This window comes from Zonotrichia leucophrys, chromosome 4 (assembly GCF_028769735.1).
Source record: "Zonotrichia leucophrys gambelii isolate GWCS_2022_RI chromosome 4, RI_Zleu_2.0, whole genome shotgun sequence".
In the NCBI taxonomy this organism is placed as follows: Eukaryota; Metazoa; Chordata; class Aves; order Passeriformes; family Passerellidae; genus Zonotrichia; species Zonotrichia leucophrys.
This window is the reverse complement of record NC_088173.1, coordinates 2,464,105-2,481,174: the sequence shown is the minus strand read 5'-3', so window position 1 is coordinate 2,481,174 and position 17,070 is coordinate 2,464,105. Positions and strand designations below refer to the sequence as shown.

Sequence of the window (17,070 nt, the reverse complement as noted above, 5' to 3'; positions counted from 1 at the left end):
AATCAAAGAGCACCTGCTTATTTCTTGTTCTAAGCTAGTCAGAAACCTGTATGACAGATGTAAAGCTGCCTTTCTGGTGTTGATGATCCAGCCCTGCTGGGTGGATGTCTCTGTTTGCACCGTTGCTGCCTGGGGCAGGGGAAGCTGATAATAAAACAGGAACTGGAAAAGCAGTTTAATGTGAAAATGAGCAGAGGGCAGCCCTGCCCCAGGCTCCAGGTCACACAGTGTGTGCTGTGCAGCCCCTCACCCAGATCCCTGCAGCAGCATTCCCAAAGCCTGGAACAATCTCCCCAGGGTAACTAAAGGACAGAGCAACTGAGCTAAAATAGTGCTCCTTATGAAGGATTTATAGAGTCCCAAAGCCATTTCTCATGATTCATCAGATACCTGGTGAGTCCAGGACCAGCTCATACATTGTCCAATTTACCCACTCACTCCTGCTATTTGCTTTTCCAGCTGTACTGCTGGTCTCCCAAATGGATTTTTTTTTTCCCCAGCTAGAATAGTTGACTACACCATTTGTTACCTATCCAAGTAACAAAAAGAATGCCAGATATAAATGGCAGTGTTCATTAAGAGGTTGTTTACCCCACCACCCATTTGGATTAAGAAAGTGCCCACCAGAGCCACTGGAAGTCATGTCCTCAGTTTTGATGAGCCATGGGATTTATGCACCCAGAAAGACACAGCCAGTGAATTGATGGGGTCACAGGATTGTGTGGCTGAAGGTCTATTAAAATTTATGCCTAAAACGTGCATTTATTTAAAAAGTAGCCACTGGCACGACTTGCAGATATAGCATGCAAGCAAGATTTAACCCCTGCCGGGATAAATGTTAAGTCTTCTGGAGGAAAGTTGTATCAAAACTATGTAGCATCTAAAATACAAAACAGGACTTACACATGGATACCAAAAAACAGATTTCTCTGACCCACCAGAGAAAGGAAGGGATTTCGTATAACCTGTACTGGGCTAAATGTGCTATTAACTTAAAATGGCCAGTAACCCAAAGGGTGAGCATTTTCTCTGTCCCACAGTCATTGAGTGCTACCAAAGAATGGCTGCTAGATTTTGTCAGATGTAAATCCCTGCTTTATAGGGGATGTGTGGATGTGTAGGGAGGCAGTAGCTCTATAGTAGAACTCTGTGACTGATTCTGCAAAATAGAAGCATGCACTTATTTTATAGGCATGTGTAATTGGATTGAAATTTCTGTTTGATTTTCTATAAAGTAAAGGGCGTGAAAAAATATTTTTAGAAGCTGAGTCTCAGTGGTGAAGTGTGTGTTATATTTTACACTGGAGAAATACATTAAACCCTTGTTCTGTGTGACTCTTCAGCTGGTACAAGAAATGTCCTCAAATGCAGAACACAACAGAGCCAAACCCACCAGCCTTACACCCAGATGAAAACTCCTAATTCTGTCTGCCTGTAGGTTGTTATACTCACCAATATTGCAATACTTTCCTGCATAATTTTCTTTGCAATCACATACTATGTTCCCAGTAGAGACAACCATCTTGCACTCTCCACCATTCATGCAAGGATTATGAACACAACCTGCAAGGAAACACAACCAATGGTCAAACCAAAGGTACAAATTACTCAAGAGAATCAGCCCTTTTTAACTTACTCTAGTGCACCTCCTCTGTGCATATGCATTTGGGGGAAGTTTTTCTTCTTTGTTTATGTCAGACCTACACTTGTGATAAGTTAAAGAAAAGGAAACTCAAATGATTTCTGCCCACTGAGGTCTGTCTATTGTTTTCCCTGCTATTGGATAATTTCAGCTATTGAAAGATATTATCAGTGAACAATAGGTAAAATGGGGGTGGTGATTATTATTACTAGTGGAGATGGTATTAACATTTCTTCCTCTATAGAGGGTTCTGCCAATTCTAGACTTGCCACTAAGCTCTATTAGAATTTATAATAACATATCTAGTAGGGAGCTCAGTTAAATATTTAAGATCTGTGATTGGGAAGTATTCAGTCTATCAAATTTTCCAACTCTCACATGGACTCTCAATGTCCTAGAAAGCCACTGACTCTCCATACTTTAATTTCCAATTACATAAGGGAATAAAGGCACCTACACATTCCAAAGGGCTTTTATGAAACTAATTTGTACAGTGACTTACTTGTGAATCTGGGCAAGATAAAAGTTAGCCAGACGAACAGAATAGCCATACCAGAGCACATGTGTAGGTGAAGCACATGATTTGCTTCCTAACATCTCTCCTCCAAATGAAAGGAGCCGTGCTGGCTTCATCAGATGGGTGACAACCCAAAGTGCATATCCAGTGCTGGCTGGCCAGGGTGTTGGGCTCCTGGCAGCCCCTTAAAAAAGGAGGAGGCTTCATAATGTAAGCATCATACCTGCCAGGAATGGGCCAAAAATCATGGGGACCCTGGAGCCAATGCAGGCCTTACGGGATCTTGGAGGCAGGTAAAATTTACATGCTGCTAATTCAAGAGTGAGATGGACTTGGGAAGAAACAGAGGCAAAACAGCAATATGAAGTGATTGTTGGTGTGCAGATTTCACCTCTCAGGCAGGTCATAGTTTTGGAGAAAGAATTTTACCACTTCTACTATATAACCTGTTGTATATTCTTATATATTTTTTTCCTCTGTAAGAAAACAATGTGTGTCCCTAAAATTCCTCCTAAAATAGTTGCTTCCTCAAATAAGGATGGACACATTGAAGGGATTTCCTGGGTCAGTATAACTGCTCACTCTTGGAAAGGAAAGCTAAAATGTTGTCTTTTAGAGAGCTGTAAGGGCAGCATTAGGGTGTGTAACACCTCTCAGGCTTTGATACCCTCACTGCCCTTTATCCCCCCTCCATGCAGAGCTACAGCTGTGGTACAAAACAGAGCCTTACTCTCGTGTTCCACGCGCTCACACTGCATCTGGCCATGCACACACGTGCACTGCTCCACTGCTCCTCCTTGGACTCTTGACCAGCTCACTTCCACATCAAAGAATTCATAGAGGCTGTTGTCAAAACATTTCTCTGAAATTAAGTTTTACAAACAACACAAGCTTTCAGATGTTATTTCGTGCAAGAAATGGCACCACAATCTCTATTATCATTCCCTGCTCATCCCTTTTTTCCTGTTGAGCAGATCCATGTTTGTTGACAGCTCTTCTCAAGCTAGCCAGCCTCCATAGTGTGGAGGCACTGAGCCAGTAGAGCAGCAGCTCCAGGAACCTCAGGGCAGAGGTGGCTTTCTCGTAAAACCCTGTAGGCAGGACAGCATCACTGTCCCCAGCATGTGCATGTACATAAGGAACATGGCATCACCTGAAATTGTGCTGTTTTTTCACATCTCTGTGCACTGCCTAGTGCAACATTAGTAATTTCCAAACATGTAAGGGATATTTAAATCTTAAAAACAGCAAAGGAAGGAGAAGAGGCTTTTTGTGTTTCCCATGCTCAGAGCATACTTGGATTTATAATTGCAGAGTCAAGTTATTTTCAGTTGTCCTGTCAGGAATGGATTGTCTGTCATAACCATTTGGAAATCCACCTACACAAACATTCATGCTGCAGTGGTCTCTCCCATCACAACAGCACTACCTTTTCATTAAGCAAACATTAATGAGCTCTACTTACTATTCATATTTCATGTTGTAACACTGGTGGCAGAAGATACTTACTCAGCTGACAGTCCTCGCCTGTGAATTCCTCAGGACAGGTACAGTGGTACATCCTGTGGCTGTGAGTGAGAGAACAGGTCCCTCCATTTTGGCAGGGGTTGTCTGCGCAGTGATCTGGAGAGGCCACTAAGAAATTGTTGTTAATAAGTATGGTATAAGTCATGCTTTGTCCTTTTGGCTCCATGAACCATGCTCAGTGGGTTTAATACCATCTACTAATGTAAAACTAAGTTTGTCCAACCAATTGACAGCGGGTTTGGGGAATATGGAAACATATTTGCCCAGCTTTTAAAAACCATGTGGCAGATCTGAGCCATGTGGTTCTGAGCTGAACCTTCACGCCCCAAGACTAAGTTGTCTGAAGGGGGTAGGTCCCGGCACACCTGGAGTCCCCAGAGCTGGCCCTGTGGCGAGGAAGAAGACGGGCCAGGTGCCCACAAGGTGGAGCTGTGCCTTTACACTGGGCGGGGAGGAAGGCTGCAGGGAGGAAGGCTGCAAGGAGGAAGGCTGCAGCGCTGCCCGGCCTCTGCCACCGCCGGGATCGCGCATCGCTTTCAAACTGCTCAAAGGACAGCCCTCGACAGAAGGATTTGCCATGGGATTTTGGATTATGTCTAAAATGAATGGACAGCTGGAACCAAGGGAAAAATTATAAAGAAAACCACAAAGCACATTGTCCTGGGGTGACATGATGATGCTTGTATCCTCATTTACACATCCAAGTAAATCACACCAAGAAAGATGAAAACTGGACCAGTCCAGCATATTTCCATTTACTGGGGAATTATCTGAATGATAGGAAAATGTGGTGGGAGAGGAGTTAGGTGCCACGACAGCTCGTGCAATAGAAGCTTTACTTGGCAATGTGCAATGTAAAAGGAGTAAGAGTCTTGCTGGTCAGGCAGTGTTTCTGATTTCAGGCAGGGCCAAGGGATGGATCTCCACTGAAGTTAACCAACGACAAGTTTACACCTGCTCCAGAGTTGGCCCAACAGCTTGTCTGCATTCAAATCTTCCTTTTTAATGCTAGTCAAACTCTGCTACGCCATCTCCAGGGTTACTCAATCCAGGTGCTCCTTCAGCCAGACTGTGTGTCCTGAGCATGAGGTGCAACATGCAGAGGCACAGGCACACATGAGCAGGGCTGAGGTGAAGCTCAAAGGGTGCATCCTGAATTTGCTACAGCAGGGTAAATCTGAGCTTCCCCTGCAGGGATCAAAATATTTACTTCAGAAGAGAGTGATGTAATTCCTATCAGATAGCAGGTCTGGGTGTATTCACTGGGAGTTTCAATCCAGGATAACATCAAGGGAAAGCAAGTGAAGTCAGTGACATTCCTACTCTTCCTGCTGTTGAAGGTTATGAAACTTCTAGTGCCGTAATGTTTCCTCAAGGGAAAATCCTGTATTTCCTATTCCCACTACATCCAAGCCATGATCTGATCTCCAAGCCATCTTCTGCTGTAACAAATGTTCAAGAAATTTTTTGTACCCTTGTTAAATCTGCAAGAAGAACTTCCACTCATTTATTTCTTTCTCAATCTGTTCCTCACTACATCCCACCCACCACTCCAGTCTGACCTTCCAGGCATGTTCTGTGTTGCTCCACATCTTTCCTGGAATCCAGGAACAACTTCTGCTCATAAGCAGATGGACACATCTCAGTTCCCAGTGGGGAATCCTGCCCACAATTAACTATCCATTAACTGGGGATTGCCAAGTCCACACTTTCTCAGCACTGTCTAAAGCATCCTCATGGATAAAACACTCCATGCTTGCTAGCTCTCATCTTGACTGCAGCTTCACCTCTCCGAGTCTCTGCTGATTGAGCAGTAGCCTTGTCTCACCTTTCTGCCCATATTTCCCAACAAAAACTTTCTGTTTCTGCCACCCACTTTCCTCAGAGCTCCTCCTAGGATGATGCCTCTTCCTCTTGCCTGCCCAGCCCAAACCACTCTACTATTTCTTTCCATATCAGTCCAAAGGGATCTTAAAAATACTGTCTGGCAATTTTCTCCCCCATGTTTGGGTCTCCCTGGGGGTTTGGCCACTTGTCCAAGATTTCCAGACATTCAGAGAAGTAGTCCTACCAGCCTGCCCAAAATCTGGAATTCCCACCTATAGGGGCATTTCACATTGATGGACATTTGTACATATATGTGAGCTATGCCTGCACAGCCCACGTGTGTGCAGTACTAACAGTTCCCTCTAGCAGAAACTTCCGACCCAGGCTTCTCTTCATCCTAGAGCTAAAGGCCTCCTGGTTAAACTTCCCTTCGAATTTGGCAGGTGTATTTTTCTGGATCAAAGCTTTCAGTGCTTGCTTAACATTGGTTTGTAAGCACCTTCATCATTTTGAAGCTGACTTGTCACATGCATGTGGTAATCTTGGCCTGGAGAGAGTCTGTGCTTCAGCCTTTGCTCTAAAGAAGCTCCTTCTCCATGCCAATGGATACACTGCTCACCAAGCTCTTATGGACAAAGGATACTCCCTCCCTGAAATTCAACATTTTTCTTGTTTTTCAAGAAAAAACATTCAAAGATTTAATACATTAGTGGAATTTTTTAAAAATATTATTTTACACGTTTTAGAGATAAGCAGTGTTCAGCTTGACTGCTTATTTCTTCCAGGCAAACTTTCCTTCTTTGGCTTCAAATTCCCTTCATCCATTAAATTGCTTTTCCTTTCAACCTCATCATAGACCTGCTCACTTTAAGCTATGGTTAATGATCTGTTAAACATTTCTCAAATCCAAAAACTGCTGCTTAAAAAAAAAAAAACCTAAGTAGACTTATGTTTATAAATAAAATAACAGCCAAAAACCCTTGCCTTTACTTTTTTCAAATTCTAAATGCTTCCAGAAATAAAGGGTTATCTTTTATTTTGCAACAGCCAGTGGTGATCTCTTCTAGCTACCCCTTCTTTTTTTCTCTTTCCTTTCCTTTCTCGCACATGTAACTCTTTTTTTTTTTTTTTTTTTTTTTTTTTTTTTTTTTTTTGTATTTTAAGCTCTGGGAAGCCACTGATGAGTAAGTGCAGCCCTCACAACCTGACTCTTGTAAGCATGAGCTGCCCATAAAGTCTATGTTCATGTCTGGCACACTTGCATTACAAAGTTGTATACATTGCTGCTTGTTTTGGGGCTAGGTCACTGGCCTCTGATCTACTGTTAATCTGTTTTAAAGCCAGGCTGGAAAATAATTTAAAGTAGCTACATTTAAAAAGGTGATGCTGTGCATGGCTTAATTCTAGACTGTGAGCATGATTCAGCTAATTTGGCTTTTCAAGTGCTCTGGTAGATTGCAATCAGCTTGGCAATGAGACTCCTGACACTGTGGAGAGCTCCCTGAAAGGGGTTGGTAGAAAAAGCCCTTCATTTGAAAGTGGGAAGTGAATATCTAAGGCTATTGGTCATATCCTGCAGACTAAACATGTCTCGTTTGAAAATTGTGAGACGGCAAAAAGAGGAACATGAACAGAATTGGACAGAGATCCCAAAAAAAGCCTCAGGGGCATCAAGTTTGACCAGTTCAATACCTGATTTTTCAAGCTGGTCGGTGGCTGTATGAAATGAGAATGTATATATATACACATATATGTATATATACACATACATACACACACACATATATATGTATTATTTATAAAATGGGATTCCCCAACATCCAGCTCATGGAGCCAGTGATACAGAGACAAGCAAAGCCAGTCACTGAGGGACTGCTGAGGACAGGGATGCATATTCCCAGGTGAACTTTCACCCAATGTGTCAATTAAAGTGACTTTATTATATAAAGGTGACTTTGCCACAGACCTTGACTTCCCCTTTCAGACAGACTCTCGCAATGAGGTAATTGTAGCACTGGAGTATGGTGACCACAGGAAGACACAGAGCTGTTCAGCCAAGTAATCCTTTCATTATCCCTCAGGACTCCTGCAATGAACATGTCTGGCCTCTTGTCTTCTCTGACACAGCCCAGAGCTCAAGGAAGTCTGGGTTTGAGAACTGCTCTTTCCCATGAGATCTCAAGAAAGGAAAGCTGGAAGTGATGGCTGTATGTTGTACAGGGTGTCAAACGTTTCTGTGCCTTCTAAGGAAATTAACTGGTCAAACAGACAGAAAATGCAGCTGTGTAATTTAGGGAAAGCTAAAAGGCACGTCCAAGCCATGAGGGAGGAGAAGATGATCACCTTCGTGTTTGTCTCCAGCAGGAGTTTAGATTTCCATGCTGGCATTACCATAATTTCTCTCCATGACTTAGAGTTAGTCTCTAACAGAGAGTGAATTAAAGACTGTGTGATATTCACAGTCTAATGCTCTGGCTGTGCAGCGTCACAAAGAGATTATGGAAACAGCTGATGTGAAGGTTTGCTTCAAAATAAATGCACAAATAAAAGTTGCACTGAAGGCACTCTCCCTCCTTCCTGCTGGTGGCAAAGTAGGAGCCAGGCACCTGGAGCAGCTCAGCCATGGCCTTACCTGAGTGCTCTCTGGGCGAGTGCTCTCTGGGACGGCCCCTGGGCAGATGCTCTCTGGGCAGGTGGCCCCAGGGCAGATGGTCCCTGAGCAGGTGGTCCCTGGGCAGGTGGTCCCTGAGCAGGTGGCCCCTGGGCAGATGGTCCCTGGGCAGGTGGTCCCTGAGCAGGTGGTCCCTGAGCAGGTGGTCCCTGGGCAGGTGGTCTCCAGGAAGCAAATCACAGTGTCCCCATCTCCTGTCCCGGTCAAAGTTATGTGTTGTTGAACACCTGAAAAGAATCAAAGGTGCAGCTTAGTGCATCTTTAAATTGCCTTAGTTCATATTTAAACAACCTGGATGTCTGCACTGAAACTACAGGGCCTTCACACTCTGGTGGCCTGGAAATTCATGCTTGTTTTTTTTTCTAATTAGCATCAGTTTCATTCAAATTGCTGTAAGAGCAGAGGAAAAAATATGCTTTCTTTTGTTAAAGTTGCTTTGCTCCACTTGTATCACATTAAAAACATATTAAAAATAAGATGTAAATGCAGGACCTGAGATTTTCAATGAATCCTTCAGAAAAACCCAACATTCTTCCTATTTCTGGGATTAGAAAAAGAAAGAGAGGAATAAAAACAAAACCAAAGACAAATAATGTTTTCTTTACTTATTACAAAACAAGCAAAACAGACCCAGCCCATTTTTGATGCCTGACAGTTACTGTAGTAATCTGTAGAGGCAGGAGACTGTCCACAAAGGGACTTTTCCCTGACTTTCAGTGACAAGCATGTTTCACTCTTTTCACACTCAGTTCCTTTAAAGCATTCTTGTTTTGGAACTTGCAAGATGAAATGAGGAAATAACTGACACGGGGGTGATTTCCAAAGGCACAGACAAAACCTCTCCTTTTCTGAGAGCAGGGGACAGAGTCCTGCCCACCCTCACTGCTGGTCTGTTATCTGAGTCTGCTATCTCAGGCTCAGAGCACCCCAAGGAGCACAGAGCTGCTATTCCTCTTTTGCAGGAGCAGATTTGGAGGCTTCCCTGAGGACACACAGGGAGCACATGGCTGAACTGAGGTTGTACCTTGGAGATCCATGTCTTGTCCACCAAAGCATTCTCCCTAGCCAGTTATAATGCAGAATAATAGGTATCAGCCACATGACATTAGAAGGCACTGGAGTTTATTTAATGTGCCTGATGATCTACTTCCATTATGCCTGGTTTTATAATTCCTTCAGCAGTTGTGTGATCAAATTTTTCGTCCCAGGATGTCACAAGCAAGACAGAAATTTTATTGCAGCACATGTCTACATTTTAACTGCCCTATTTTCCTTCTTAATTAGATGCTATGTGGTATTTAAAATGCATCATTCCTATGGAGCACCTGGATAGGCCATGTACATTAAGTTGGGTGACCTCAATTATAAAAGGTGCACTAAAAGAGGTGCTTGGTAGTCTGGTGCAGATTAAGGTGGCACATGCTTAAAGAGCTGTTCTCTCACAGGAATTAAGGCTAGTGAAAGTCCTGGGAGCTGATGGAAATTCCTCAAAGATCCTTCTGTGGGAAGTGCATTGTGCTTTCTTTAAAGGGTGGTCTAGTGTGCACAAGAATGAAGATGAGAAATAAGATAAAAGTGTCCTCAGCACTGCTCATGTCACTGTTCAGCAGCAGCCAAGTTCTAAGCAAAGGGGAATCTCAAATTTTTCCATCTTAAAAGTATTTTTTGTCATCAGAGACCCTGACAGAGGCTTCTTCTACCAGCTCTCCATAAACCACTGGTCCTCTCACTTGATGCTCTGCCCAGCCAGTCCTTCCCTATTGCCTTGCAGTGACTACAGTGAGATTGATCCCCCCCTAGTGATGCCAAGTTGCCTCCTTGGTACCAAGCTTCTTGCACAGTGACATAATCCTTTTATATTTTCCACCAAAGATCTCACTTCCTGTGAGATCTCCCTCCTTTTCTTTTAAAAGTGTTTTGTCTGATTGGAGGCTTACCAAAAATGAAATGGTGACTTTTCAGTCTTCTGGAATGTTACCTCCAGCAGCCAAACCAACCCAGTGGCTTTATTATAACTTTATGCTATTTGCAAATGCACCCACACTCAAAATTTACGGGATAGCAAGCATCTTTACATCAGCTTGTCATATAAAATTGCTAATATGAAAGTGAAAACATAAGGACAGAGATACTGAATTAATTATATCAGAAAAGTCCACTACAAGGGACTGATTTAAATAACATTTTAAACCCATAGATGGTAAAGAGCATGGGAATGGGCAAACAGAAGATGAGGCCTAACTGGCAGGCAGGATCAATGGAAAGTAGGCTGTTTTTCCCATCAGGAGTAGAGGGAGCCCTAACAATAGGATGTTTTGGAGAACAAGCAAAGCCCCAGGCCTGAAGAGCTTTGCCATCACACCTGGTGTTGGCACTATGTTTGAGAATTAGAGGTTGCCTGAGACTTTTTTAGGTGTTGTCCTGACCATGAGACATGGCTTGACAGACTCTGACAACACCAGACCAACCACTGGCAGCTCCAGGAAAATTCAGAACCTGATGCCTGACATCTCCCAGCTCAGCCCACAGGTATTTCTCCTTTCCAGGACTGTCAGAAACTCCCCATCCTGTAATCTAGCTGGCCAAAAAGCTTCCTCTGCACTGTTTGCAGTCTGTGGCCAGTCTGATATCAAAAGTTGTCTTCTTGTTTCCAAGGAAGATGATAAGATCATGTCCTTCCTACACAGACCCAAGCTCACCCTGGCCCAGTGGCCCTGCCCCTGCAGGACTCAAGCACAGGATGAGGCTTCTGCAGGGCATGAGTCAACACCTTCCCATTTATAGCCAAAATCTCAGGCAAGGTCTGCTCCTGCCATTCCCCTAGAGCAGAATCTGAGGAACCCATCCCACCCTGGGATGCTTGGTCCAGCTGAGACCACCCTCCCCTTTTGCTCTCACCAGTGTTCACTGCACCCCCATTCTGTCTGTCCCTACACTGCTTTGTCTCTCTGGAGGTACCAATGAAACTCAGAAGAAATTCCAGCTATTTTTTTTTTCTCCTCAGCACAAAAGGAAAATTTACACTATATCCTTAGCAAGATATCATGTAAGACTTAGTAATAGGCCACTAAATGGAAATTAATCTGTAAAAACAGATTATAATTAAGGGGAAAAGCCATACAGGATGCTGTTAAAGGAAGTCTGTTATTTAAATAATGTAATTATTCTGTCTTCTTTCCTGTATTTTCAATAAATATTTATAAAGATACAGCTTGTTTGTTGCTCTCAAAGTAGAGAGAGCTTTCTGTGGTCAGGAGCAGATTTATGTTGAAACACAGTATCTGTGTCATATGTAGTATGAGAAAACATAAATCTAAAGCAAATTTGAGTGGGGTTTAGCCTGCACTGTAAAGTCCTGCCTGTAGTCCTGACCCAAAATATGACTTGAAGACTGAGGACATGAACTTAAACACTCAAGTCAGGGCTCTCCTGGTGGGGTTTCCTGGAATTCAGAATTAGTTTGGACCCAGCCTCCCATCATCCCTTCCTAGCAGCTTGCAGGAGGCAGGAGCAGGAAGGGCACGAGCCTTGCCCTCACCTGGAGCCTTGCAGGTGCCCTGGGATCAGTTATTCAGTGTAAGTCCAGCCTGGGACTGTGCCAAGTCACACAAAAAGTGCGCAGTGCAGGTTTCCCAACTGCTATTCAGGGCCCTTTTCCTGGCATCTCTGTGCCTGAAGTCACACATTAAGTTGCTTTTAGCTTATGAGTGATGAGCAAACACTGGTCAGAAGGTCACCCATAGGGTGAAATGGTCTGTCAAATCCAAATAACTCCAGCTGTCCTCCTCCTTGTCTCCCTGCTTGTAAATGGCTTTTAAAAAGTCAGAAGCATAGGAGCAAGTTGTTCAAGGTCAGCTCTAAAGTGTGCTCTAACCTTGGACCACATCCATTGACAGGTTTTTCCATTTCTGTGCCCTAACTGGCTAAAAACAAATACACAGTGTCATGTATTAACAGGATCCCTCTTAAGCATTGCATGAAATTAAGTGTGTACTAAGGTCAAACTCTTTGTGGCTAAAGTTCATCAAAGACAGGATTCAAACTGGTAAAGTATTCCAGTTCCCTTTCTTTAGTTAAGATAGTCTCAAATTCTTGTTTCCTGGAGGCTTTTATTAGCTGGGTTGTATCAGTGGATATTGGGGAAATTCTGAAGTGGTTTCCTAGCCTGAAGCTCAGTGTCTATTTGTGCAAACAGGTTTGTTTTGTGTTGTTTACATTACACCAGCACTTACACTTGAAACAGATGTGTCATCAGAAAGACTCCAACAGATCATGAAAAAATGAGACAGTCCAGTATGAAAAATGAGAGTTCTGCCCTGCCCTGGCAAGTAAAATAAACTCTAAAATATCATCTCTGCCCTGAAAACAGGCAAATGTTTGCCTTTCACATGGCTCATCTGGGCATAATTTTCATATTACTGGTACCCACATATTCTCTGCTTTGTTGCCTTTGATTTCAGTTAATATATGCCTATCAAATGAGCTTGTCTGCAAAATTCATCTTTTTTATTCAATGCTTTAATTCAGTAGGGTTCCCCCCTGACTGCTCCTACCCCAAAAATGGATCATGAATACTCCTAACAGCTTCTGCAAAAGTAAAAGAGTAACCTTTGCCCAAAAGAAGGCAAAATGGCCTTAAACACACTAGTAGAATAAATCATTAACCAACAAACAGGAGTAATACCTCACTTCTTAGGACTGCACTGTCCAAAGGGGTTCTGGTGCCAATCTGGATAGAAATTAGAGAGATGGGGGTGGGGAGAAAACTGCTTTCCTCAAAAATCAGATGGTCTCTGCTGCAGCAAAAGTACAGCCTGCACAAATCAAACAATCCCTTAACCAAGTGTCCTCTCTTGCAGGTGTCAGTGCCCCTTTCTCCCTCAGCAGAGGGTCTCTCCCAGGCCCATTCCATCAGTCCTGCTGTTTCTGTACAAGCTCTTGCCACCCATGTAAATTGCAGTTCCATAGGCAGGGCAGCAAGGAAGCATTTCTGCAGTTCCTGAGGCTCCTGTGGCTGTGCAAACCCAGTGCCAGGGCTCCCTTCCCCTGAGCACACCCTGAGCCGAGGGCCACGGCCATCAGCAGCAGAACTGCACCTTGGGCACGACTTCCAGCTCATCTTAGTTACTCCAAAAGCAAGATTAAAGCACTAAAAGGATGACATTTCATTTGAATGCTGTTTTCATTTATGTCAACTCACCATTTCTTTCTGGAAAATAAATTTGATAAACACGTGTGATAAAGCCTTCCACCAAACCGGAAAGGAAATTTGCATAAATGTCCATCCTCTGTAAACACTGAAATACAAATATAAAAAGCTCATAATGCAGCTGAAAACCAAACCACAAATTATATTATATACTATTATATGAAATTATGAAGATAGATATCTGCAAGTTTTTCAGCTGTACTCTGGACTCTGTGTCTCTGCAATGTCTAGGGCATAAGAAGAAGCTTAAAACTTTGATAATTACTGAATCAACAAAGATTAATGGACTCTGCAGTGGAACAAAGATCTCAGATCATTTCAGTTCAAAATATACTGCCATTTCTGGTACAGCAAATGCCAATTATAGTCATTAATTGCAATTATAATTTCTAATTATGTAGTATTGTAGTTGCATATTAAAGTAATTTCTGAAGTTGTATCCTTTCAGGCTCTATATCATATTGTAATATCTGTTTAAAATAATTAAGGAACCAGACAGTACAAACTGAAATAGAAGAGTCAGGAGGAAGAAGTTTTAAAGGTTGAGGGTAGAGAGAGAATTTGATCACAACACCTTCCCTTTGGGATAAGCAGATTCCCTACAAGAGGGGAGAAACTGATGGGACCAGTGTCTAAAAAGGGCAAGTTTTCTATTTGCCACATGAGTGATGGCAATCTAAGGAAGGGTGGTGGGAGTTTAAGGAAGGCTAGTGGGAGTCTATCAGGAAAAAATCTTTCAAGAGGAGTCTTGATAATGAGAGAGCCTGAAGACAAAAAAGACAATGAAAAACTGTCAGAGCTTATTTAACCATTAAACTAAAAGTAATCTGTTTTGAAATCCCAAATCTGAATGGGAAGCCAACCAGTGCTGCAAGAGAGAAATGGGTCGTCCAACCAAACTGGCAGTACAGCACATTTCCATTTCTCAGAGACAATGTGTGACTGCTCCTTGTCCTGAGCTTACCCCTCCCATGATGGCTGGGGCTCCTGCACACTCTTACAATATCTGTTAACTCCCATCAGCCCAGACATCCCAAAGAGCTGCTGAGGTCAGTTATTGGCATTACAGAAAAAATAACCTATCCCTGTGGTCCAACCCCTTGTTAATCAGTTGGGATTATTGTCACTCCATCTGCCCTAACTGCCTCCTTCTCTATCAACAGGAAATAGCCACTGCCACCCCCTTGTCAACCCCAGTTTTCATTCTCTGAACTAATTCAGCAAATGTTGCAAATAGCAACTTTCTCTGTCTGATGCCTTCCAGTACAACAGGCAGGAGAGTTGTGAGAATACATCCCCATCCAGAAGATATATTGCATCCCAAAGGCCACTGAAGACTGTTATAACCTATAAAGCCCAATGCATGTAATCTTTAACAACAAAGGTACAGGACAATAAAAGCTTTGAAATGGAAACTGCAACGCTCTTCCACAGCCAGGATGTCTGATCATTGGGGTGCCACTAGAACAAATGCAAACCAGAAAGCTGCATGCAACTCAAACCCTTCTCCCACAGAGAGATCAAGGGCCAGGGTAGAAACTGAACCTGTACATACAAAGAGTTAATGTGCTTGAAAGTTACAGGGCAGCTGCAGCTCTGATTAAAGGTTGTTGCACATCTTCAGCCACACCACCTTGTGCAATAATATAAAGCCATGCCAGCTCAGACAACTCAAATCCCATCAGCACCTTCCCATTAATCTTCACCTGAAGGAAAATTACCTGAGATTCCTGAGCTAATCTAAAATTCCCCTTTAAACAGAAATTAATATTGGCATAACCATTCTATAATCCTTATTCATGTTGAAACAAATACAGGCTTCCTACCAGCTTGCACAGCACGGACACAGACAGGCAGACCATTCTTACTGTCATGAAACCTACTGGATTTGACTTGGTACCTTGTGAGCGAGGGAACCCATGCCTTGAGCCTCTTTCTGCCCCAGATCTGTAGTGCTACAAAGAGAAAAAGAGAATGTGGATTGGAGACACAAATTCACTCTGGGAACCATACTACTGGTCAAAAACTACTTTCCAGGGTGCCCTGAACTTGTGTTTCTCCCATGCTTCTGAGAAAATCTTATTATTTTCTTTTGATTTTTGGTGGGGCACAATCTGGCGAAGGAGGGGAGATACATGTTGACTCTTGAAAGTGCCAGCTAAACCAGGAAAACCCAGCACAACACAACAAAGGCAAAGCTCTGCTCCATTTTATCTTTCTATTGCCAAGGGACACATCTCCTATTTCTCTCAGCAGGAAGAATACATGCATTCTGGGGCCAGTTCACAGTTACAAATTATCCCAACATTTGCCTTTTCCTGCTATTTAACTGTATCTCCCCAGGGCATTAGTAACAAAAGCAACTTCTAACTGTATTTGGGTTTGCCAAACAGCAAGCAAAGAGCACTAGGCTGAGCTGATTTTAAGCCACAGGAAATAATAAAAAGAGAATAATACACATAAAGTGCTGCTGCCACCAAAGGTGCTGGCAATTGAACTATAGCAAAAAAAAAAAATCACAAAAGCAGCCAAAGATGCACATATCATGAACACAGAACTGGACAGGGGTCATAAAAGTGAGGGTTAAGAAAAAGCTGTTGCTAAGATATATAGAGAAGGCTTGAACAGTTGTGAGGAAAGAACAGTTTTTGCACTCTACACAGACTGCCACCACCAAGCGAGGGCTCCAGCCAGGGATGACCTTTACCTTGAGCATGAGCATTCCTCTCTGCTCCCTCATGTAATATCTGAGGACATACTTTTGTAATTTGCTAAAATAGTTAGGATTATAGCACCATCCAAGTATATCTGAGCTAGTTTTAACCCAGCTAGAGAAATAAGGCTGATCTTAAGGCCCCAGTGCTGACCATAAGGCAGCAGTGAGCTAACTACCCTGCTAGCCCATGGTAGATGCCAGGCTGTGGTGGGGTTTAAGCAAATTCAGACCATCACAGCCTGCTCAGCAGTGCTTCATGTGCTTGGCAGATATACCCCCAAAAAAGGCACAAGATACATAATGCAAACCACTGAGGGGTTTGGCATGGAAACAAGTCTGAAAAGAAGAAGACAGCCACCTAAGCAGGCCTGCTCAGTTACAGACACAGCAGCAGTGTCTGGCAGTGGAGCACTCTCCCTCCATGCTCCTGCAGGTACCTGCCTGTGTCAACACTTTTCTGAGATGTATTTTTTAGGGATTTCCATTTTTGCAGTCCTTCCTCACTGCCCATTCCTCCTCCATAGCAAGGCATGGGTGTAAGCAAATGCTTCAAACAGAGAAAAGTGTAGCACCAGCTGTCCCACAGTCCCCCCACAAGTGAGGACCTCATAAACTGTCTTATAAACTTCTTATAATCTGTCAGCCTTCATCTGGCTCATCCCTGCTGTGTTCCCTTTGAATCTCCCTTTCTCTGGGTCTGTTCAGTGGCTTCACTCATCCAGCCCCAAGGCAGCCTGGTCCTGCCAGGTATCCCACAGCTGATCCATCACTCAGAAAGAGAGGAATCACTTACCATCCCTGTACAGTCACTGCTCAGACTCAGAGCCAAGACAACAGTGAGAGGAGCACAGACTCTCATCCTTGCTCTCCTCTCATGAAGGTTTTGCCTGGCAGAGGAAAACTTCCAGGGCTGGGCTGAAGCAGGAGGGTGAATCAGGAACAAGCTTTCACAAGGGACTGT

At 43.3% G+C, this 17,070-nt stretch overlaps 1 protein-coding gene across 1 annotated transcript in view; it reads right to left on the bottom strand.

Moving 5' to 3' along the window:
• Nucleotides 1-17,070, bottom strand: part of HGFAC (HGF activator) — a 39,619-nt gene extending 22,549 nt beyond the window's left edge. Inside the window, exons 1-7 of the mRNA XM_064712161.1 lie at nucleotides 16,903-17,070; nucleotides 15,294-15,348; nucleotides 13,385-13,481; nucleotides 8,146-8,411; nucleotides 3,669-3,794; nucleotides 2,890-3,021; nucleotides 1,453-1,563 (exon numbers count right to left, since the gene is read on the bottom strand). Of these exons, the coding sequence (XP_064568231.1) occupies nucleotides 1,453-1,563; nucleotides 2,890-3,021; nucleotides 3,669-3,794; nucleotides 8,146-8,411; nucleotides 13,385-13,481; nucleotides 15,294-15,348; nucleotides 16,903-16,968 (853 nt within the window). The 5' untranslated portion in view covers nucleotides 16,969-17,070. The remainder of the gene's footprint in view (nucleotides 1-1,452; nucleotides 1,564-2,889; nucleotides 3,022-3,668; nucleotides 3,795-8,145; nucleotides 8,412-13,384; nucleotides 13,482-15,293; nucleotides 15,349-16,902) is intronic.